Source organism: Poecilia reticulata, chromosome 7 (genome assembly GCF_904066995.2).
Source record: "Poecilia reticulata chromosome 7, P_reticulata-male-v2, whole genome shotgun sequence".
In the NCBI taxonomy this organism is placed as follows: Eukaryota; Metazoa; Chordata; class Actinopteri; order Cyprinodontiformes; family Poeciliidae; genus Poecilia; species Poecilia reticulata.
In genome coordinates, this window is record NC_088836.1 from 2,269,222 (window position 1) to 2,291,452 (window position 22,231).

At 41.3% G+C, this 22,231-nt stretch overlaps 2 protein-coding genes across 3 annotated transcripts in view; both read left to right on the forward strand.

Moving 5' to 3' along the window:
- Positions 1 to 1,024: 1,024 nt before the first annotated feature.
- Positions 1,025 to 10,061, forward strand: LOC103466864 (E3 ubiquitin/ISG15 ligase TRIM25). Its single transcript, XM_081608590.1, has 4 exons — positions 1,025 to 1,817; positions 2,443 to 2,582; positions 4,381 to 4,548; positions 7,410 to 10,061. Exons 1-4 carry the CDS (start codon positions 1,179 to 1,181, stop codon positions 8,116 to 8,118), a joined length of 1,656 nt encoding a protein of 551 aa, XP_081464716.1. The 5' UTR covers positions 1,025 to 1,178; the 3' UTR covers positions 8,119 to 10,061.
- A 642-nt stretch (positions 10,062 to 10,703) lies between these two features.
- The window catches only part of chchd6a (coiled-coil-helix-coiled-coil-helix domain containing 6a), a 95,876-nt gene continuing 84,348 nt past the window's right edge, over positions 10,704 to 22,231 (forward strand). For both annotated transcript variants that reach the window (XM_008412748.3, XM_008412749.3), the window contains exons 1-4: positions 10,704 to 10,902; positions 12,834 to 12,924; positions 14,248 to 14,353; positions 15,184 to 15,328. In XM_008412748.3, the coding sequence (XP_008410970.1) occupies positions 10,819 to 10,902; positions 12,834 to 12,924; positions 14,248 to 14,353; positions 15,184 to 15,328 (426 nt within the window). In that variant the 5' untranslated portion in view covers positions 10,704 to 10,818. The remainder of the gene's footprint in view (positions 10,903 to 12,833; positions 12,925 to 14,247; positions 14,354 to 15,183; positions 15,329 to 22,231) is intronic.

The following is a 22,231-nucleotide window of genomic DNA, read 5'->3' on the forward strand; positions in this document are numbered from 1 at the left end:
TAACTAAAGGAAATGAACTAAGGCACAAACAAGGGGAACAAACACAGACCCTGACACAGGGTAATGCCCAGTAGTTAGCTCATGAGCAATAACATATAATTAATCAACAAATAAAAGATTCACAACAAAACAGTCAAAAGCAATGTACATGTCAATGTCATTGCCCTTGCAGAACCTGTGTACCTGCTGTTCTGCACATCACCGAGTGGAATAAGGCGTGTCAGCTGAAAAGTACTCATGGTCCTACATTTATTGTTTTCGTCAAACACAGAAGAAAAAGAACAAGATTTTGTCTACAAGTTAGCAATAGGTTGACTCTTATTTTGGAAACAATTGCAGCCAGCCCTCTGAAACAGTCAGGTTACTAATTATAAGGAAAGCATTGTCACCTTCACTGAAAGACTTGACACTTTTCTCAACATTTGACCTTTTTTCAAACGGAAACTTTAATACCACCTTTTCTCTTCCTTCTCTTGTTTGTTGGCATGTTTACAGTAAACAAGGAATTTGCAGAGGATGTGACTTTTCTCATACTTAAAATATGAGCTTCCCCATTTTGCTGTATATCAACATGGAAGCAATAACAGCTGCTTTATTATCACCAAGAAGATATAAAGTTTCCAAATACATTTAATGTATTTTGATTTTTGCTCAGTATGTTGTGTTTTAATTGAGCCAGTCCAGGAAAATACAAGGGCATTCCTGAAGCTGGATGTATTTGTTCTTACATCATTGCTTTAAAATCACAGCTGGTGGTTTCCAGAAAGAAGAATTGCTGACATTTCCTTACCTTGTACCTGACACAAGCTTACATTTACTGTGTTTAGGACGCATTTTCTTAAGCTATATGGATTTTGGCAGGGCATTTTCCCGTCAATAGTAACCCGGATGCTGGTGTGACTTCCAGGCACCATAGACGATCTTGACTCTGGAATGTTGCTCTGCAAACAAGTTTGGCACCTTCTACCTCTCACCGATAAAAACTGACAGCATTGTCTTTTGTTTTCTCTTTGCTGTACCTGTCTCTCCACCTGTGGATTCTCTTGAAGAGAAATAAGGACAGGATACTAGTTTCTCACTTGGATGGATGAAAGGTTTTGTCAAGAAGAGAGACAAGAACAAAGAAAGAAACTACAACCAGAAGAGGAAAAAAACTGCAATTCTTTTCAACCTTCAGTATGTTTTTATCAAAGCAAGAGGACCAGCTTGCCCAGGAGCTGAGCTGTCCCATCTGTCTTCAGCTCTACAACGATCCAGTTGTTCTACCCTGTGGGCACAACTACTGTCGAGCTTGCATCTCCAAGTCTGCTGACTCCACAGACAGTGGCAAAGAACCTCTACGCTGCCCAGAGTGTCGCGAGGCCTATCACGGCGTCGATACTCTGCAGAAAAATTTCAAACTTTCCAACATCGTCGAGGGTTTCCAAGCTTCTTCCCAAAACATTTACGAAGAGATCCAGGATGTGATCAAACCAACGAACCCAGACGAGGATGATGTCATTTTTTGTGATCAATGCATAGATGACAAGACTCCGGCAGTGAAGACCTGTCTGAAGTGTGAGGTGTCGCTGTGCTTCAGGCATCTCCAGAAGCATAACGAGAGGGAGTCCTTCAAGACGCACTCTCTGGTGGAACCTCTGAAGGATTTGGGGAGCAGGGCCTGCCCCGTCCATGACCTTCCACTTGAGTACTTTTGTTCTAATGACATGAGGTCTCTGTGCATCACATGTTTGGAAGGCCATGACCAGAACCATGACGTCCTCACCTTCAGTGTGGCAGAGGAGGAGATGAGACGAGCCTTGGAAAGCCGTAGCAAGGTATTTTTTGATGTACCTGACACAAGCTTACATTTACTGTTTTTAGGACGCAAGAAATGGCAGATTTACACAAGACAACATATTTATTATAATGTACAGGTGGAAAACAAAAGAAAGGACAATGTGAAGTTTTTGGGCTCAGTTCAGTGGTCAACATCAGTTTTTTAAATTCTACTGACTACTCTGGACTTTCTATCAGATTGCTGAGTTGGAATGACAAGAATATTCTGGGCAGAGATAAAGACAGGGACACATGACCTCTATGAGGATGGGAAAGAAAAACTCCTGGCCCCAATATGGTTCACATGCAGTGTTTTGTAAAACATGACTGAGAACAATGCAAAAGCAGACAGAAGAGATTATTGCTGATGAGAACAGTGTGATCACTTCTGACAAGTCCTGCACAGTTATAGGTTTTGCATGACTGCCCTAAAAATGCCAAGTTAGTTGATCTTAATCTCTATTCAGTGAAGAAAAAACACATCTATTAGAAAATATCTAGAAAAGAACATCAGTGTACATTCTTGGACTTGTTCTACGCTGTGCAAGAAAGTTGCATCCTGTTTTTCCAGATTCTTTCTGTCCATACAATGTAAATGTCAACACATTAACTGCATGTCTGCAGGTGGTTTCCAGCCGACTGCAACTGACAGAGTGCCTCCTTCAGAAGACACAAGAGGACCAGGGAGCCTCCGAGGCTGTTTCAGATAAAATGGTCAACAAGGCAGTCTCACTGATGGATAGTATGGCTGCAATAGTGGACAGGTAATGCCCTGTATATTGATAGCTTAAAATGGTGCTACTGTACATTAGGTCTATTTAAATGCTGTACAAAAGCACAACACCAATGCTGCATTGGTATAAACTGGTGACTATTTACTTGTTGGCAAAAAATTATTCAACTTAGTGGCTATAAGAAATGGGCACAGTAATGGAGGCATCTGCCAACATGGATTCCAGTTGTGTGAATTCCATATGAAATTTCTTCTCTGCCAGCTTTTCTAGGAAGGAGTACAGCAAATATATGCCTTCAGAATAAAAGCCAACAGTTTTCAGATATGATCAAACCAAAGTTGTAAAAGTTTTACTGACCAAATGATGACGACATCCTCATGGTCCTCAGAATTTAAAATACTGCAGGCACTCACCACAATAATACATGTCTTAGTGTTATGTACAGGGTGAGAACCAATGGACAGGCTCAAAACAAATCTCACATCATTTTGAAGAAACTCATTTACACAACTTTGAGTGGCTATTTTTCTGCCTTCCAGTGTTAGCTAGTTGTGCTGCAGCACTGATAACAATAGCTCATTAGTAAACAGGAATAACTGGTGATTTGGTTTCAGGTGAGTTATTTTTAGCACTGTCCTGCTCTGCAACAGTTCTAGAGCCTGTATAATTTTTTTAGCATTATATAGTAATGCTTGTAAATATCAATATATTTTAATATATAAATGAAAATATATGTAAAACAAAATAGTAAACTGCATCCTCAGCAATCTTTACTCTTGCATAAGCTCAAATTAAAATGATAAACTTTTACATGGCGAAGAAACATGATGATTCCTGGATTTCTGGATTAAGAGTTATATGGTGATGCCAAAATTACTTTTGAACTATTAATAACTTTTTAAACTAATACACAAATACAGGTCTAAAACATTTTTAGGACAGCATTTGTGTATCAGCTTGCAATATGTTCTGGAGAGATGGACTTTTTGTCGTGATCCGTGTTTCTGTGTGTTTATTTTTGAGTTTCTGTGTGATCCTGTTCCCTGTGAGTCCTGTCTCTGCGTCTTCCCCCATTGATTGTCTCCCAGGTGTGTCTCCTTCCCTTGATTAACCCATGTGTATTTAGTCTTACCTGTTGTGTGTGTTCTTCGTCGGATCCTCGTCATACCTCAGTCATCATTCGTCGCACGTCGTTGTCAGTGTCTTAGTCTGCCGGCACAGTTGAACTGTGAAGTCCTGTGCCGGCCTTAGCTCATCGCCTCAGTCTTTTGCTTTGAGTGAGTTGCTACCGGTGCTGAGCCTCTGTGTTTTTCCTGGACTGCTCCGAGCACTATAACCATTTATTATTCATTAAAACTCATCATTTCATCTATATCCTGGGTCTCAGCGTCATCTCCTCACCACAACCTACCACTAGCTCATGAAACTTTTACTTTCACTTTAAAATGAAAGGGACCTTGCGTAATGTACTGCTTTGTCCAATTTACCGTGAGTACATCTAATCTTTAGCTTCTGGTAATAACTTGAGTAGCAGGTTTAGCAAGTGACTTTGGTAGAAAAAATGCACACCGCTCTTGGCACTTCACTAATTTGGGTAATGACAGTGATACAGTGATCCACCCATAAACTTTTTATTAGTTAATTCAGCAGTCAGTAAAAGGAAGGACTTAGTTACTTGATTTTAAATCTTTTATAAAACATCAGGTGGTACAATAATGTCAGAATGTTGGTGTCTAGCTGAAAAGCATGACAGTTTTCACTGAGTTTTTCTTTTAAAATACTAATCGACAAGCTGTTGGTGACATGACATGAAACGTGCTGTTTTCAGGTTCAGGGAGCGATTACGTTTGCTTTTGGAGGAGGAGAGAGGGCAGCGGCGCAAAAGCTGGCAGCTTGGAGTGAGTGCACTGGAGGAGCAGCAGCAGCAGATGCAGGAGGCCCTGAAGAGTGCATCCGAGGCGCTCAGCGAGACAGACACATGCACCTTCATACACAGGTACAAACATAATCTGTCCTACTTTTTACTGACGTACTTCCACTCTGGAGTTGCCCACGGTGAGAGGCGCCGGGCTGGAGTGGGCATACTTGTTGCCCCCTATCTGGGCGCCTGTACATTGGGGTTCACCCCGGTGGATGAGAGGGTAGCCTCCCTCCGCCTACGGGTGGGGGGACTGGTTCTGAGTGTTGTTTGTGCTTACGGGCCGAACAGCAGTTCAGATTACCCACCCTTCTTGGAGTCCTTAGAGGGGGTACTGGAGAGTGCCCTTCCTGGGGACTCCCTTGTTCTACTGGGGGACTTCAACGCTCACGTAATGACAGTGAGACCTGGAGAGGCGTGGTTGGGAGGAACGGCTCCCCCAATCTGAACTCGAGTGGTGTTCTGTTGTTGGACTTCTGTGCTCGTCACGGATTGTCCATCACGAACACCATGTTCAGGCATAAGGGCGTCCATATGTGCACTTGGCACCAGGATGCCCTAGGCCGCAGTTCGATGATTGACTTTGTCATCGTCTCATCGGATTTGTGGCCGGATGTCTTGGACACTCGGGCGAAGAGAGGTGCGGAGCTGTCCACTGACCACTACCTGGTGGTGAGTTGGCTCCGGTGGTGGGGGAGGAAGCCGGTCAGACCTGGCAGGCCCAAACGTGTAGTGAGGGTCTGCTGGGAACGTCTGGCGGAGTCCCCTGTGAGACGGAGCTTCAACTCTCATCTCCGGCAGAACTTCGAGCACGTCCCGGGGGAGGTGGGGGACATTGAGTCTGAGTGGACCATGTTCCGTACCTCCATTTCCGAGGCGGCCTATCAGAGCTGCGGCCGCAAGGTTGTTGGTGCCTGTCGCGGCGGCAACCCTCAAACCCGTTGGTGGACACCTTCCGTGAGGGATGCTGTCAAGCTGAAGAAGGAGTCCTATCGGGCCTTTTTGGCCTGTGGGACTCCAGAAGCAGCTGATGGGTACCGGTGGGCGAAACGGCATGCGGCTCGGGTTGTCGCTGAGGCAAAAACTCAGGCGTGGGAGGAGTTTGGAGAGGCCATGGAGACAGACTTCCTTACGGCTTCGAAGCGATTCTGGTCCACCATCTGGCGTCTTAGAAGGGGGAAGCAGTGCAGCACCAACACTGTTTATAGTGGGGATGGTGTGCTGCAGACCTCAACTCGGGACGTTGTGGGCCGGTAGGCGGAATACTTTGAAGACCTCCTCAATCCCACCAACATGCCTTCTGCTGAGGAAGCTGAGCATGGGGACTCTGGTTTGAGCTCTCCAATCTCTGGGGACGAGGTCGCCGAGGTGGTCAAAAAGCTCCTTGGTGGCAGGGCACCAGGGGTGGATGAGATCTGTCCGGAGTTCCTTAAGGCTCTGGATGTTGCAGGGTTGTGGTGGCTCACGCGACTCTGCAATATCGCATGGACATCGGGGCCAGTTCCCCTGGATTGGCGGACTGGGGTGGTGGTCCCCCTGTTTCAAAAGGGGGACCGGTGGGTGTGCTCCAATTACAGGGGGGTCACACTCATAAGCCTCCCTGGTAAGGTCTATTCAGGGGTCCTGGAGAGGAGGGTCCGTCGGATAGTCGAACCTCGGATTCAGGAAGAGCAGTGTGGTTTTCGTCCTGGTCGTGGAACACTGGACCAGCTCTACACCCTCAGCAGGGTCCTGGAGGGTGCATGGGAGTTCGCCCAACCAGTCTACATGTGTTTTGTGGACTTGGAGAAGGCGTTCGACCGTGTCCCTCGGGGGGCCCTGTAGTGGGTACTCCGGGAGTATGGGGTACCGGGCCCTTTGATACGGGCTGTCAGGTCCCTGTATGACCGGTGTCAGAGTCTGGTCCGCATTGCCGGCAGTAAGTCGGGCTCGTTTCTGGTGAGAGTTGGACTCCGCCAAGGCTGCCCTTTGACATCGATTCTGTTCATTACTTTTATGGACAGAATTTCTAGGCGCAGCCGAGGTGTTGAGGGGATCCGTTTTGGTGGCCTTGGGATCGCATCTCTGCTTTTTGCGGATGATGTGGTCCTGTTGGCTTCATCGGAACGTGATCTGCAGCTCTCACTGGAGCGGTCTAGTGTGAAGCGGCCGGGATAAGGCTCAGTGCCTCCAAATCCGAGGCCATGGTCTTGAGCCGGAAAAGGGTAGAGTGCCTTCTCCGGGTCAGGGGGATCGTCCTGCCTCAAGTGGAGGAGTTTAAGTATCTGGGGATCTTGTTCACGAATGAGGGAAGAAGGGAGCGGGAGATCGACAGGCGGATTGGGGCAGCGTCTGCCGTGAAGCGGGCGTTGTACCGGCCCGTCGTGGTGAAGAGAGAGCTGAGTCAAAAAGCGAAGCTCTCGATTTACCGGTCGATCTACATTCCCACCCTCATCTATGGTCATGAGCTTTGGGTCATGACCGAAAGAACGAGATCACGGATACAAGCGGCCGAAATGGGTTTCCTCCGCAGGGTGGCTGGGCTCTCCCTTAGAGATAGGGTGAGAAGCTCGGTCATCCGGGAGGGACTCAGAGTAGAGCCGCTGCTCCTCCACGTCGAGAGGAGTCAGTTGAGGTGGCTCGGGCAGATGGTCAGGATGCCTCCTAGACGCCTCCCTGGTGAGGTGTTCCGGGCACGTCCCACTGGGAGGAGGACTCGGGGAAGACCCAGGACATGCTGGAGGGACTATGTCTCTCGGCTGGCCTGGGAACGCCTTGGGATTCCTCCGGAGGAGCTGGAAGAAGTGGCTGGGGAGAGGGAAGTCTGGGCCTCCCTTCTGAAGCTGCTGCCCCCGCGACCCGACCCCGGATAAGCGGAAGAAAATGGATGGATGGATGGATGGATGGATGGATGGATGGATGGATGGATGGAATAATTTTTTTGTTTTTTTGTTCTTCAGATTCATGATGATCGAACAGAAACTGAGAGATGCTGCCACAGGCAGTCTTCCCAGCACGATTCCCTCAATGGTCGACCTGAACACCAAGCGTCTCCAGACAGACCTCAAAACCAATGACTTCCGCACGGAAATGGTCCGTCTCATTGACACCCTTCACATCCTGCTCAACCCTCTGGAGGTCACCTTCAACGTCTGCACTGCCCACCCCAGCTTGTTGGTGTCCAACGACCTGCACACAGTCAGATGCACCAGCTCCAAGCAGTCCTACGTAGAGCACCCAGAGCGCTTCCTGAGTGCGCCTCAGATCCTGTGCAGCCAGGGCTTTTCCAGAGGAACACATATCTGGGTGGCAGAAATGGGTAGCAACTGCATGTGGTCCCTTGGCGCGTGCTACAAGAGCATCCCTCGCCGTGGAGACCACAGTCGCCTGGGGCACAGCTTGGTGTCCTGGAGACTACAGTGGAAAAACGGCAAGCTAACTGCATGCTCTTCATCTAGCAATGCTGTGCTGGGGGAGGTGGTCCAATATCCATCTAAGATTGAGGTTGTGCTCGACTGTGAAGGTGGAACCCTGTCCTTCCACACCATCAAATCGCGCAGAGAACACCTTTACACCTTTAAAACTGTGTTTAAGGAACCAGTTTACCCAGCTTTTGGTATACATTCAAATACATCAGAGTCTTGGATCACTCTACATAGTCAGATGTGACACCAAAATTTAGTCTGTAACTTTTCCTGTGCATAGATATATTTGGGGTATCCCATTTTTTAGATCTTTATTCACACTTTTGTTCTTACCAAGTTTGTTTAACTTCAGGGGTTCAGGGCAAATATGGATGTATGGTTTTTGGTCTGGGAGAAATTTTTACTGCTAAAAACAATCTTCAAAAATACAATATGACTAATTTTGTAATTGACAGGGCCCCGATTTTTTTATTTTTTATTTCTATGAACAATAAATCAATAAATAAATAGTTTATTTATTTAGGGGCAATTCTAGGGGCCCTGACCAACTTAGAATTGTCATTACTTTCCCCCTTATATCGCTCCCCTGCATGTAAGTAACTAAAGTAGTCCAGGTTTTGTCCCAGAAACAAAGCAACCAAAACTAAGTGTCAGAAACTGGAAGATCATGTTTTACTTTTTCATGAAAACACTAACCATGGCCTGTCTCAAAAGTGTGATGTCATATTCCTGCTGTTCACCATCACAGATAATCTACTGCCATGGTCTTGCGGAAGACACACAACTGAATCTCAAAAGCCTTTCACCATGCAACCCCAACAATCACTTATCAGCGGTCTGAATGGAATTAAAACATGTTAAAACATGCTGTGCACCCTAAAGACCTACTGACACCTACTGAGGTCCAACTAGTTTACATGGATGGTTGAACCACCAGCAATGTTTGCAACCAAGATGTCAATATCTACGTTCCATTGAACAAATAACTGCACAATCTGACATTTCAAAAATAAATTCACTTAATGGAAACATGCAAATTTTGAAAAAAAAAAAAAAACTTTGATTAAATCTTTTGGCACTACAATGAACTCACTACGATGAGGTCATTTTGATAGTCCCAAAATGAGCTCATTTTGGGACTATCAAAATGAGTTCATTTCACAAAACTGCAATGGAAACACTTTTTTGTATCACACGAGTCATGTAACTGACAAATAAGATGTTTTCACTGACAAAAACCACAAAGAAGAAAACAGCAGGAAGCAGTTGGTGGATCATGGTGAAACATGTTTTTTAATAACTTATTGTGTGAACAAATTTATTCACTTGATTTTAAATGTGTTTCTTATTTAATGGAACACTGTAACTGGAAAATTGCATTATTTCGACATTAGCGGAATATTGACAAAGTTTTGCACATATTTGTAATGGAAACCCCACACATTATTCCAGATTAACATCAAATTATTCACAAAGGTGTTTTTTCTCACCTGCACATCAACATTTCTCTACAGTCAGCTAACGATAACTGACGTAACAGAGAGGTTGATGTATGCCTTTGTTACAGCCTGACTGGATTACTTCAGTCTCTGTTGGAGATTTCCAACAGAATCCTGGACCAGATCCAGCAGGTCCAAAGCTCAGCCGCTAGTCGACTAACACACACTAAGCCTTGTCAACTTCCTTTATGTGATGTAGTTGCTTTAAAGTGCGTTTGCCCTTTTATTTAACTTTTTATTTTGCATACAGTAAACACAAGACTGCTGAGATTTGGCATGAGACATGTTTTAAATAAATTATTTGACACACAAAGTTTGAAATGGTTGTGTCTGTCACTGTCTGTCATTGTTGCGTAGAATTTATAGTCACATTCTGAGCCAGCCTGAGGTATTATTAAACTTTGGGTGCGTTAATTCCATGGTGAGTTTGAGGCCAAAAGAACCACAATTGGAATTTACAGCTGTTTTTCTTATTTGAATCCTATCTTTACTTGAGTTTTACATTTACAGATTCAAGAACCAACATATGAGTAAACTCAAACACACTATCATCCTGATTGATTGCTGGTCAGCCCTCAAATATCTGTCTTAGTCCTTACACAACCTTGTGCTAGTCCTGGTGACATGTATCTTTTGCATAATTGAATTGTGACCAGGTCTGAGTTTTAATAAAATAAAATAAAATTGAGCTAAACTTATTTGTTTTTTTTTTCTGAAACATGTAACAATATTTTTTTTGTAAATATGTACAGTTGGAAACTTTATTTAACTAGTCCATTGGTAGTAAAAAATGTTTCAGGATGATTACAGAAATACAGTTGGAAATACATGAAGAATGCTCCTCAAGCTAAAAAATATGTGTAAGAAATGCAGACATAATTGAGCAGCCAAGTTCAGTAACTGTTGACTGTTGCACTCCAGTAAAAGTTAACAGTGTAAGTTCTTGATTAAAAAGATACATTTAAAAATGAAATTTAAAAACAATTAGGTCATCAAACAAATCAAATGTTTTATAGTTTTGATTAGCTTAGCTGGAACCGGGCCCCCAAATGAGATTCACCATCAGGACTTGATACATTTGGCCGCCCATGGCCATGTGCAGGCTTTGCATGAATGAACTGCCAGTGGGGTTGCCAGGTTTAGATTTAATCCCGTAAATATCAAACATTAATTTTGATATTGATACAATTCTGCCAACAAAATTGTATCTGTTGGCAGTTTGAAAAACACGTATGTCCAGTTAGTCGCGTCTTTGGGTTGATTCATTTGTGGGAATCCATCCTCCAGATTTGCAACACCATAAACAACGGGGGATAAATACAGAAAACTGGCAACCCGTACTACCATCTGTCACTCATTCTGTCATTGGGCAGGACACTGTTTCATGATAGCGCCAATATTCAGCTAGCTGCTAATAAGTAAGGTAAAAGGGAAAACCTGGAGGCATGGGCTCGGGGGAGAGTACGACCAGGAAAGTATCCTTCGGCGTGGATGATGAAGACAGAGTCAGAATTCTCCGCGGGATAAAGGTAATGCTAATTTAGCTAGCGTCCGATAAGTCATGCTAACGATAGTTTAATGCTGGCCAGCTGGAAGCTTGTTGCTCCGGAGCACATACTCAACAAACCCTCAGACTGTGAGGAACGTCAGGTGTACCACCTGTGAAGGAGGATGGAGGAGCTGCGCAGGCGGTGGAGCAGGTTGATTCACGAGCCCTGGAGGGTCACTTTTCCTTTTCGCCAGACTTCATTGGATACAAGAGGGCCATAGCAGTTCAACGCAATTATTCGCAAACTAATTAACGTAGCCGATGGCCAATTCAGTGTGGAAATATGTAAGGTATTTAGATAACATCGGCTTAAAAACTTTCTATATAGACTAATGTGCTTTATTTTCTTATGACACCTTATTACTTTGAGCGTGGTAGTCAGCGTTGTTATGATGCGAAATGAACGTAAAGTACGGTCACTATTGTAGATGAACTTGCGTGCTGCATTGCTACTTTGTCATGAATTCATCAGAGAAGTAAACACAGGGTCTGAGGGTTTGTTGAGTATGTGCTCCGGAGCAACAAGCTTCCAGCTGGCCAGCATTAACAGCCTGTTTTGTATTTCTTTTGAGGGCTTAAAGTGATTATTTTTTAATGGAGTTTGGTGAGAGGCTATAAAGCAGTGGTCCCCAAACTACATTTGGACAATACCAGAGAGCATTCAGGTTTCTTTTTTCATATATCGTATTTTCCAGTATAAATGTGGATCTTTAGCAGGAAGTGTGTCCTGCAAACTGTGGGTGTTTTGTTTTGCATGGCGCATTGCTGGACTTTTAGGGAACTGCTTGACTTTTAAGTTATTTACGGTTGTTTGCTGGCGGTAGAACAGATGAACACACGTGTTTGTTCTTCAAAACAAGCCTTTCTATGAAACGAGGAATTCATATGTTAAAGTTACTTTCCCCTCAATGGAATATATACTAGTCAATCCCAGTGACCGTTCCACTAACGGTTTTTGCCCATTAGCTTTCTGGGTAAAAATCAATCGAGACTCTCCCCAGCCACTTCTTCCAGCTCCTCCGGGGGAACCCCAAGGCGTTCCCAGGCCAGCCGAGAGACATAGTCCCTCCAGCGTGTCCTGGGTCTTCCCCGAGGCCTCCTCCTGGTGGGACGTGCTGGAACACCTCACCAGGGAGGCGTCCAGGAGGCATCCTGACCAGATGCCCCAATGTAACTAAATGTAAGGTGTTACACCTAAATGTAAGGTGTTATCAATAACACCTCGGGCAATGTAACTACTTAAAAAAAAAAAAAAAAGCTTTTATTTATTTATTTATTTTTTTGCTTCGACAACAAATGTAAGCTTATTCTCCTCTTGTTCGTCGACATCTTCTATCCAATTTGTGAACTTGCAAGCATCTGCGACCAGAGTTGGTGTGTGACGTTTTTGTCCAGCCAGAGTTTTCTCTTTGGGGTTGTTTTCATGCATTTGTGGGATCACAGCAATTGCTGCATTAATATTTGATGATTGTTTTTAAGACTTATTTCAGAATTTAGACTCACGACGTGCTGGAATGAAAAGATTCAAACTTTTTCAGGAGTTGCGTTCTCTAAAATTGTCCAAAAAATGCCCGTCAAGATCTAAAAGTCACAGTGATAACTCTGTCTGCCAACTCTGGCAACACATTCAGATTTAATGAGTCATAGAGCGTGTCAGTGAATGGTCCTGCCCTCTGCGGTTTTATGTGTAGCTATGTTTAACCATTTCCCATAGAAACATCCAAACGGCTGTTTTAGTGGGACCTGTTCCTGTATTTTCAGATTTAAGTTGCTCTTACCTGTTTCTGTTGAATAAATCTGCACCAAATATTGTGTATTGTGTTCCATATTATTGTCTGTTGATTAAGATATGAAGTTGTTGGTAGACTGTCCATATCCGGCTCCTAAATGTCTCCTCTTTCCCCTTGGCAGCTGTCAGAGGATGTTCTCCAGAGGATGAGAGGAGTGGCTAACATTCCTCCAGAATCCTCATCTTCAGCCACAAGTCCTCAGAAAGAAAAAGGTAAAAATGTGACTTTAAGTGGTCGTTGGCAAATGATCATATCTGAACTTTACTCTCTTGTTGAAGTTGGACTTTAAAATGGAAAACCTTCAGAGTGTTCCGATCATTTCTAATTATAGCATGAAGAAGCAGAGTGTGTTACAGTCAGTAACAGACTCCTAAAAACACACGCACACACCTACACACACACACACACACACACACACACACACGCGCGCTTGGTAAGCAGGAGGGATTACTACAAAGTCTAGACTCGGTGCAATTGGCTGGCTTCTTCAGATCAATGTTTTTTTTTGTTTTTTTTTTAGCAATTAGCATTTTATGGTCAGCTGAAACATCTGGATTGATTCAAACACAATTTAGACCATATTGTCTTGAAAGTGGCATGTAATAATATTTGCTGTGAATTTTTAAATATTTTTTACATTTTTAAATTGAATTCTAGCATTTTTTGACGCCATGCCGTTGCCTGCTTCGGGCCTTCATCTATTGCACTGTTTATAGGAGGGATCATTCCTTTTCTCTTTCTGTTCTCCTTTTTCTTCTTCCTTGTCTGATAAGTTGATAAATACAGCAACTAAATCACATTTTCCCTCCTCTTCTCAACAATACATTCTAATTAAACGAAGTTATTTTTGTAGGAAAGGACATTTTAATGATTGCACATCCAAAACGTAAAGACTTTTTAATGCTATTTAAAGAAAGACATCCAGTTTGCAAATTCTTTTGGGCTGAGATGAAAAAAATGGAAAACATTCAGACTATTCTCAGCAATAACAACAGGATTCGGATAACTCTGACTCTAAAATACTAGCTGTATTAAGTAAAGTTTAATACATTAAATAAAGGCAGATTTGAGTTTTGTAAAGTCTGTTTCTAAGTAGAAGTCAAATGATAAATGTAGTTCTATTTACTATGAGATGAAAGATGAATCAAAAAGTATGGTTGTTAAAAGTCAAATACTTTGTACTTAATATTTTCCGTTATAGTACATTTAAATTTGTTCATCATTTTGCTGTGATTGAATGTGCATCTGATGGTCTCCCATAAAAAAATACAATAAGCTAGTTAAAAGGCCTCTATTACTGACCAGTGTTTTGGTGATTAATATTGAAGCTTGGCGAGTAAAAGATCTTTTTAACCAAATGCCAATATTACATCTAAAAGGGGTTTCAGAGTTAAATACGAAAAAAGCCAGTCATATTTATAATATGAATTATAAATATGAATCATGCTCTTCAAGATGTAGAAGAGCTTAAGAGAAAGTACCGCATTGCTGTATTGTCACCGTTTCTCATATAAAATGTTTGGCTTTGTGACCAGGTGCCTCTCGCAGTGCCAGCTCAGCCTCTCAGGCCCAGAGCCCCCCTCACCGGGCCCCGCCCAGCAGCAAGACCGGGAAGGCATTCGCTAAAGATGAACAGAGAAGGTAGGTAAGACGGTCAAATCCAAAACTCATTCATTCCTGGTACACAAATGCTGCATTGACGATCACATTTAGCTTTTTGTATTATAACTTCTTCACTTATTAGTTGCCTACAGGAGATAATGATGTCTTCTATGTAGTCTGCAGTCAGTAACTTATGACTAGACAATTTTTCTCCTACTACAAATGCAATAATCTGCCAATGGAACTAGTTCTTTTTTCATCAATGATGAGGACATATTTAATCTTATCTTATTTTACTCCTATACCTTGCTGGACGGTTACTTTTAACTTATGTTTGTCTTAGTTTAACTATACTAAGATAATTGCTTTAGAAACTAGACCAACAATCCTCGGTAAGATTTTCTGCTTTTTCAGTGTACCTATTGTTGTTGACATTTTCTGCTCCTTAATAAATTATTGAAGTAGTTTTATTGCCTGGCACTGGTCACTGGTCACTGGTCACCTGTATCTAATGGGAAAATTAATAGGGGTGCAGATGTCAAATGCAGACTTAGAACAATATGGAACATTTCCATCTTTAAACCAATCTGGACAAATACTTAGGGAAATGAATAATATTCAATTTGTGGTTATGGATATAAAGCTTGACCACTGTAGAAATATCTTCCATTCATCATAGTTAAATGTTATAGTTACACTTTGAAAAAAAACTCACAAATGGCCTGAACTGTGAATATTTGACTTGTGGAGACATCTCAGCTATTTGAGTGTAACAATAACACTCATATGGTTGAGTGGAACACTTGTCAGATCATAAGAAAATGGAGCCTTTTCTGCAATAATTTATGATTTATGTTGTCATTTTTTAGGTATGAGGAGCAGCAGACAATACTGAAGGATAATCTGGCCAAGATGGCGGAAAGAGAGAGGGAGGCAGTGAGAAAGGAGCTGGTTAAAACTATGAGCCGAGAACGTCAACAAGCACGAAAGGAAGCAGAGAAGGCCAAAGAATTGGTACACATACACACACACACACACACACACACACACACACTCGCACATCAAGCTCACAATGTCTCTCTCTTTGTTGGACACACCTTCTCCATCACATCACAGTACCCAAAGCCCATCCTCCTGAGAAATCTTTCCCTATGATTGGGAAAGATCTAAGACAGATCTTTCCCAATCTGTCTTAGAATAATTCCTTACTCAGATAAAGATAAAAGAATTTGAACAATTGACACAGATCCTCTCTGTCCAGTCAGGCTGAGTTTGAGACTTTTTTTAAAAGGTTTTGTTGGCTCCAGTGGCCTTTATTTGACAGTAGTTCGACAGGAAAGAGGGTAATCAGAGAGGGAAGACATGCGGCAAATTTCACCAGGCCAGTAATCGAACCTGCGGCTTCCGCCACAAGGACTAAGTCCTCCATACGTGGGTCGTGCTTTGCCCCTGCGCCACCACAGCACCCTGTTTGAGCCTTTTTTAATGGGAATGGACAGAAATGTTAGTCTCTTTATATATAAAGCTGATCTTTAGTTATAAAACTGTTAAAATGTATTATTTTCTTTCGCCTTCATTGTTCTGCATTACTTTTTTTTGCCTTATTCTGTAAAACACCATACAGTTCAATTAAAAATACTTCTATAACCAGGAAATAAATTAACTTCATCAGATTTCATAATGATTGAGATAATCTGTGTGTTATTTCAGTTTCTATAGAAACAGCAGTCTTAGTTTTGAGAAAAACATAAGAAGCGGAAGGTACTTGTTGTCTTTTCTGTTGCAACAATCAAAACTTCCCATTGATATTAATTCTGCAGTATTTTAAGATTTTCAGGTAAAGTGCATTATAAATAAAATATTATTATTAATATGATATTCTAACATCACCACATTCAGTTGGAAATTACATGTTTGTGAATGTGATGTATTTCATCCTAGAACAATCACAGGTGTAACCTGTAGGGGGAGCTGTTGTCTTTAATTTGCAGGAATGCGTTTTTAGTTTCTGTTCTCCTTTTTCTTTTTTTCTTTTTCTTTTTTGTCTGCAGATTCAAGGTTTTACAAGAGTTTAGTGGTGTAACTGTTTAAAAAAACCAACTAATTAGCTTGAGTGTCTGTGAGTCGGAGGAGATGTTTTTGTGGAGTCAAGTCATGATTCAGTTTGCTGGGTTTTTTTTTTTGCTCCAGCCAAATCGCACGTTGGAGTCTTTTGTACTGACACAAATTGCTTCTCGGGTTTGCATTTGTAATTTCCATGGTGATACTCGCTCTGCCTCACTCCTCCCTTCTTATCCTCACCTATTACCTCGCTGTTTCTTTTCCATCTCTTCCTCTTCACCGTGTTCTGCCTTCCTCATCTTTTTGCTTTTCTGTCTTTCTTTCTCTCAGCTCCCCCCTCCCTCCCTCCTTACCACCTCCATCTTCCTCTGTCTTTTTTTCTGTTTTCTATCCCAGCCCATCACTCTCTCCTTTCTGCCCTGGAGACAGTATTATCAGCGAAGTGCACACGGTAAATTGCACCCTGAGAGTTTCCTGGGGTTGCAGATAGGAGTGTGGCAGCCTTGGAATTGTAGTTGTGGAAAGGGGAGAGCTTGTTGTACATACCAGTTGGTGCCTTCATGTGACTCTCTCGCTCCCCTACTTCCACCTGTGTTGAGACGTGCTGTAGTGCCCGTCTTATCTTCACTCCAACATACTCCTACTTCTAATAAAAAGCCTGCTGGAGGGATGGCGTGAGCAGAATGACCGGTTGTGCGGGACTGGACGTCCTTATGCTAAGGGCTCCTTGTAATTACTTTGTCCTGTGCCATGAATGCGTATATGAAATGTGGGTAGATTTTTTTTTCTTTCATATTTTTAACTCATTTTTTATGAAGCCGGTAGCAGATCAGAAAGCATTTATCCTCTGGAGATCCAGTCTCACAAATCGGATTCTTTAAATCCAAGACAAAGTCACAAGAAAGTAGAATTTTGTTTTCTCTTCCAAAGTTTCAAGAACAAAATTTCTGATTTTGAAGTTCAGGATGGTCTTGGGTTATAATCCGCACAAAACCTTTTTCCATGTGTGCTGTATGAGAACAACAGGAGAGAACCGATGAAGACTTCTTAGTAGTTCTGCACTTGAGTTTTTGTGAAATATGAAATGTCTTGCTCAGAAAGAAGAAATTTGTCTTGTCTGTGAGTGGTATTTATTTATTTTTGTCGTTTTCTTTTAGAAGAGTTATGTCTTTAAAATTACAACACATCTGGGAAGTATGCAGTGCTTCCCTTTTTCCACATTTTATGTACATGCTATAAACTGTGTTTCCTCAAAATTGTAAAAAAACAGGGAAAAAAAATCTACACATAAATATATCCCATTATTTTATTGATGTGTAACTTTGAGTGCTGAATCCATGAAACATGCTGGAGCAAGCTAAATCCACTCATGAGAGAAGGCTTCAGACTTTTACATGAGAAGCTTCAGTCAGACTTTTCTGTCCAGTTTCCAAAGTGTGTTCAGAGTTTCATTAGCCTGTCATGGGCCAGTTACTTGTCTCGAGGTTTACCACGGTTTTAAGAACCTGCTATCTTAAAAACCTTAAAAATGTTCTGTCATGTAGTTCCTGTGGTTTAAAGACCCTTTAATAAAATCCTAGAGAAAGTTCTGGAGCTTGGAGCAATCACCAGTCTGTTCCCTGTCTTGGCCCACTTGCACTCATTTCTCATTCACACGAAAAGCAGCTGTCTTCTTTGAAAGTTATGTGCTGAGAGCTAAATTATACTGCTTACTTCTGTTATTGTCGTCACACTCCTTTAAAGGTAAAGTTGGGATTCTCAAATCTTAGCAGGGTGCAGGCTAGCCAGCAAAACCTGACTAATTATCCTGACTAATTAGCTTTCAGTGTTGCTCTGTGAGCAGTAACACTAACAGTTAGTTGTTATAGATAGCCACAGAAACTGGACATTTTAATCAAGGTTATCATATCTCATTCCCAACATTAGCAAGTATTGCAGCAGCTAGCATTATAAGCTAAAGAGAATGGTCTTTATGTATTCCCCAGAAAATGTGGGCAACTTATGCTGAGATCCCCTACAGGCTGCCAACATTTCTAAATCCAGCATGTTCATAAGTAATCACTTTGCAGTAAACCCAATTTAAAAGCTATGTGGGAACTTCTTTTAGACATGACTCATTAAGTCTAGAGAGCTAATCCTAAATTTGCGTGTAGATATTTTGACAGTGTTTAGAGCAAGATAAAGTGCTGAGTCTAAATGGGGTTCTAACTTAGATATCATTGTATGACGTTAACATGTCCCACATAAACAAAACAAATTTTGTAGAGCCACAACAGCCACAATACTTCAAAACAAAAATTGATGGTGTAATAGTGAAAAATGATAATGTATTTACATACCACTGGATGAAAACAATTCTCATTTTAAATTTGCTCTTTTAGCTGTAGAACAGGCAGCAAACTCACAACAGGCAGTTTATCAGTTTGACCAGGTTCAACATTCAGATGTTTTCAAAAAATGAAATAAAATGTTTCCTGTCCAGAAAAAAATCATAATTTCATAAAAGGAACAACATTTTCTCACAAACCAGATATTTGCAAAATGAAAATATATAATATATACATCATTATTATTATTATAGCAATTATGAAATACCCTGCTCATGTAGGAAAGATGATCTGAGATAAGTAAGTCATTAATTTCAGTTCTAGCTCATTTCACAGTTTTTTATTTTTTATTATTTAGTATTTTTTGTCCTGGCTAAGACAAGCTCACACCTAAACTTGTGATAAATACCTTAAAATATTTGTCAAGAAAAAGACGTCTTTGGACCTTGTAGTCAACATATTTTACTCTGTCAACATTCAAAGACTTGAAAGTGTTGCCATATTTTCAGTGAAACAGGGAACAGTTTCAGTAAGATTGACCATATGGAAAGATTGGAAACACAAGCTTCCAGTAAATGATTGAGCATTTACTATATAACTGGGTGGAAGAAGGATGTAAGGATGAAAAAGATTTGACTGAACATTTTGTGAAGAGTTGGAATGAAGAATATAGAGGAGGCAAGAATGAATGGGATTGAAAGAGCAGATGAGGCGCTTTTTCCTCAAAAGGGAATGAACCAATGGATGAATAAGAAGTCTTTAAAAGTGATTTAACGTTTCCCGAAGGATCATGAGGAGGTGGAAGAGATTAGCAACAACGGGCGCCTGAAAAGGGAAGGGAGTACCTATTTGTAATGTTTCTTTAGGCAATTGGATTTCTAAAGGAAGAGGGTATTGCTATATGATTAAAGGGAAATTTGATGATTAAAGATGATTAAACATTTTTGCACCATTAGGAGTTGCTGGAAAAGACTGACAGGAAGGAAGAGAGAGAAGGAGATGGATTGATGGAGCAAAATCTGAAGCATCAGACAAATAACATGAAAAGGATGAAAGGAAAGAGACTGACTGAATAAAATGACAGATGGTATAACTGCCAGAGAAACCCAGAAAGTTAGCTTCCACTTAACAGATTTGGATGTGGGAGCAAAATTGAATATTATTATTAAATATTATATAAATTTGAAACACCTCTTTTTAAAATGTCTGTGGGATGTAATCAAAAATGTAAATCTCTGGTAAGGATTTAATTAGACCCTGTATTTCTTCCCATCTAAAATGGCTAAGATTTAGAATATGCATGTCACATCTGGTGCACACGGTGAGAACATTACTTGAGATTTTCAAGGAGATTTTCTCTGTTTAAGCCTCAGACATTTAGTCTTGATGTGGTCCTGACTGTTGAATTCAGACAGTCAGGACTGTCTGAATTCCTTTCCTAAAAGATCATCAAAAGCTGTTTGAATGATCAAAGCAGGTGGGTGTGACCAAGCCTCAAAATCTGACTTCTCACCATGGAAGATGAAACTGCAAAAACTTCCACACACAAGGTTGTAGCTGACAAACCTGTCAAGATGAAGTTGAGTTATGACTGGCTGGGCCGGGTGGGCGCATTGAATTTTGATATCTCACCATTCCCATATGGTTGGCTCTAAACATGATACAATTTGCAACAAACAGAATAAGAATATTTGTCAACCTACAGTCAGATCAGATCAATGGGACTGCACTATAGCTTGAATCAACTGTGCCGCTTAGAATATTTATTATTGAGTATTGTGGATTCGATGTACCTTCCTGATGCATCAGATCCACACCAGGCCTATATAGTAACTTGATGACATTGCCCATATGCAGGGTTTAAGTAAAAAAAAAATTACATATTTCTGTGGTGACAGTCTGTATACGTTTCGAACCATCTAATAGATGATAATTTCAAATGACCTATTCTAAATACTACATGGAGTCTTCAATAATCCTTCACCACAACTACAACTTCCTTCAGAAAGGTTGGATTTTAATTGAACTGAACATAATTTCAAAGTCTTGTTTTAATTGCTGGCTAGTGGCTAAATGCATGTAAGGCTCACTAAATGAATAGAAGTGGCAATGAGGAAAATTCATGGTAGTGAGAAAGCCTGGGTGGCATCTAGAGCAGGAGCTCCTCAGTGCTGCTTGACTTGTTTATGACTTTTGTTCAGTGAATAAAACTGGGTAGATTCTTTAGATTCTAGAACCTTCGAATGTAGAACTTTAGAATCTAAAGTTCTTTAGATTCAGTTGAATGTTGAATGGACAGAATCTTAATACCGTGTATTATTTCATCCACATGACAATAAAATGATTTTTGGGTAAGAAACTTAAGAAAGGTATTAAGTAGCAAAGATTTGAATTCACCCAGAGTAAGATCCCTTGTTACTTCACTATGTTTTTTTCCTTGTACTTTCTTATGAAATTGAAAAGCAGAGCAAACAGTTTACCCTTGAGTGCTTGAATAAAAATGAGAGGTGAAGGGAGAGAGAAAAAGCTACAGGTGACTCAGTTCTTTCCGTCCCTTTGTGGATGGGTGCTGCTCTGAGTCACAAGTCAGAGAGCCAGACAATGATGCGAGGCGTGTGCTGGCTTCCTCCCCTTTTCTCACCATCACTTCTTCCTGTCTTTTGTTGCGTTTGTGTTGAACCGCCTGATCCTTTCATTCCTCCGTCCTTTTCTGCATCATGAGCCAAGGACCTCTCCCACCGCGCGGCTCCCAGAATGCTCTTTGTTAATGGCAAATCTTTTGCAGATTAATTTCAGAATGAGAGCAGGGGATAAGAGAATGAGAAGAAAGGAGGCAAGCCGAAGAGAAGAACTAAGAAGGATTTTCTCTTTTTTTCCAGCGTGTTAATGGCCTTTTGGTGCCTGTTGAAAGCAAAAGGTTATAAGTCATATTGGCACATGGTAAATTTCTCTCTCTGTTCTCACAGAACAATTAGGGAGCCTATTTTATTAACTGCCCTTTACCTTCTTCAGATGGAGCTTCAGCTAATAAAAAATGTCACCCATGCTTTTTTAAAATGTTTTTGAACTCGTTTTGTCAAGCTTAATTATATGAACTGCAACTCCTTGGTAAAAAGTCCATTTAGGATTCTTCAGTTGTTTAATGAAGCTATAGCTTTTTCAAATAATAATTTAATGGTTTAATAACAATTTAACAAAGCAAGTCCACTAATTGAATTCAGACCTGGTTTAAGGTTTTTTGGATTAGTAGGATTGACATTTTAATTAGCCCTAACCCTAGCTGAAAATTGTGGAGTGCCTTTAGTCGACACCAGATGGCAGCAAAACCATGTTCCAGTCTTTTTTTGTATTCCTTCCTTCCAGTGCTTCCCTTTGTTCTGATCATGTATATTATCAGGTGAAAAATAAAGCCTGAAATGTTCCTGGAACGTATTAATATCTTCTCTATCACCTTACCCTTTACAGTAACCTTTTATTGTCTCCATTGCTTTCATTCTATTGTAATTGGCCTTGGACTGACACAGTGACA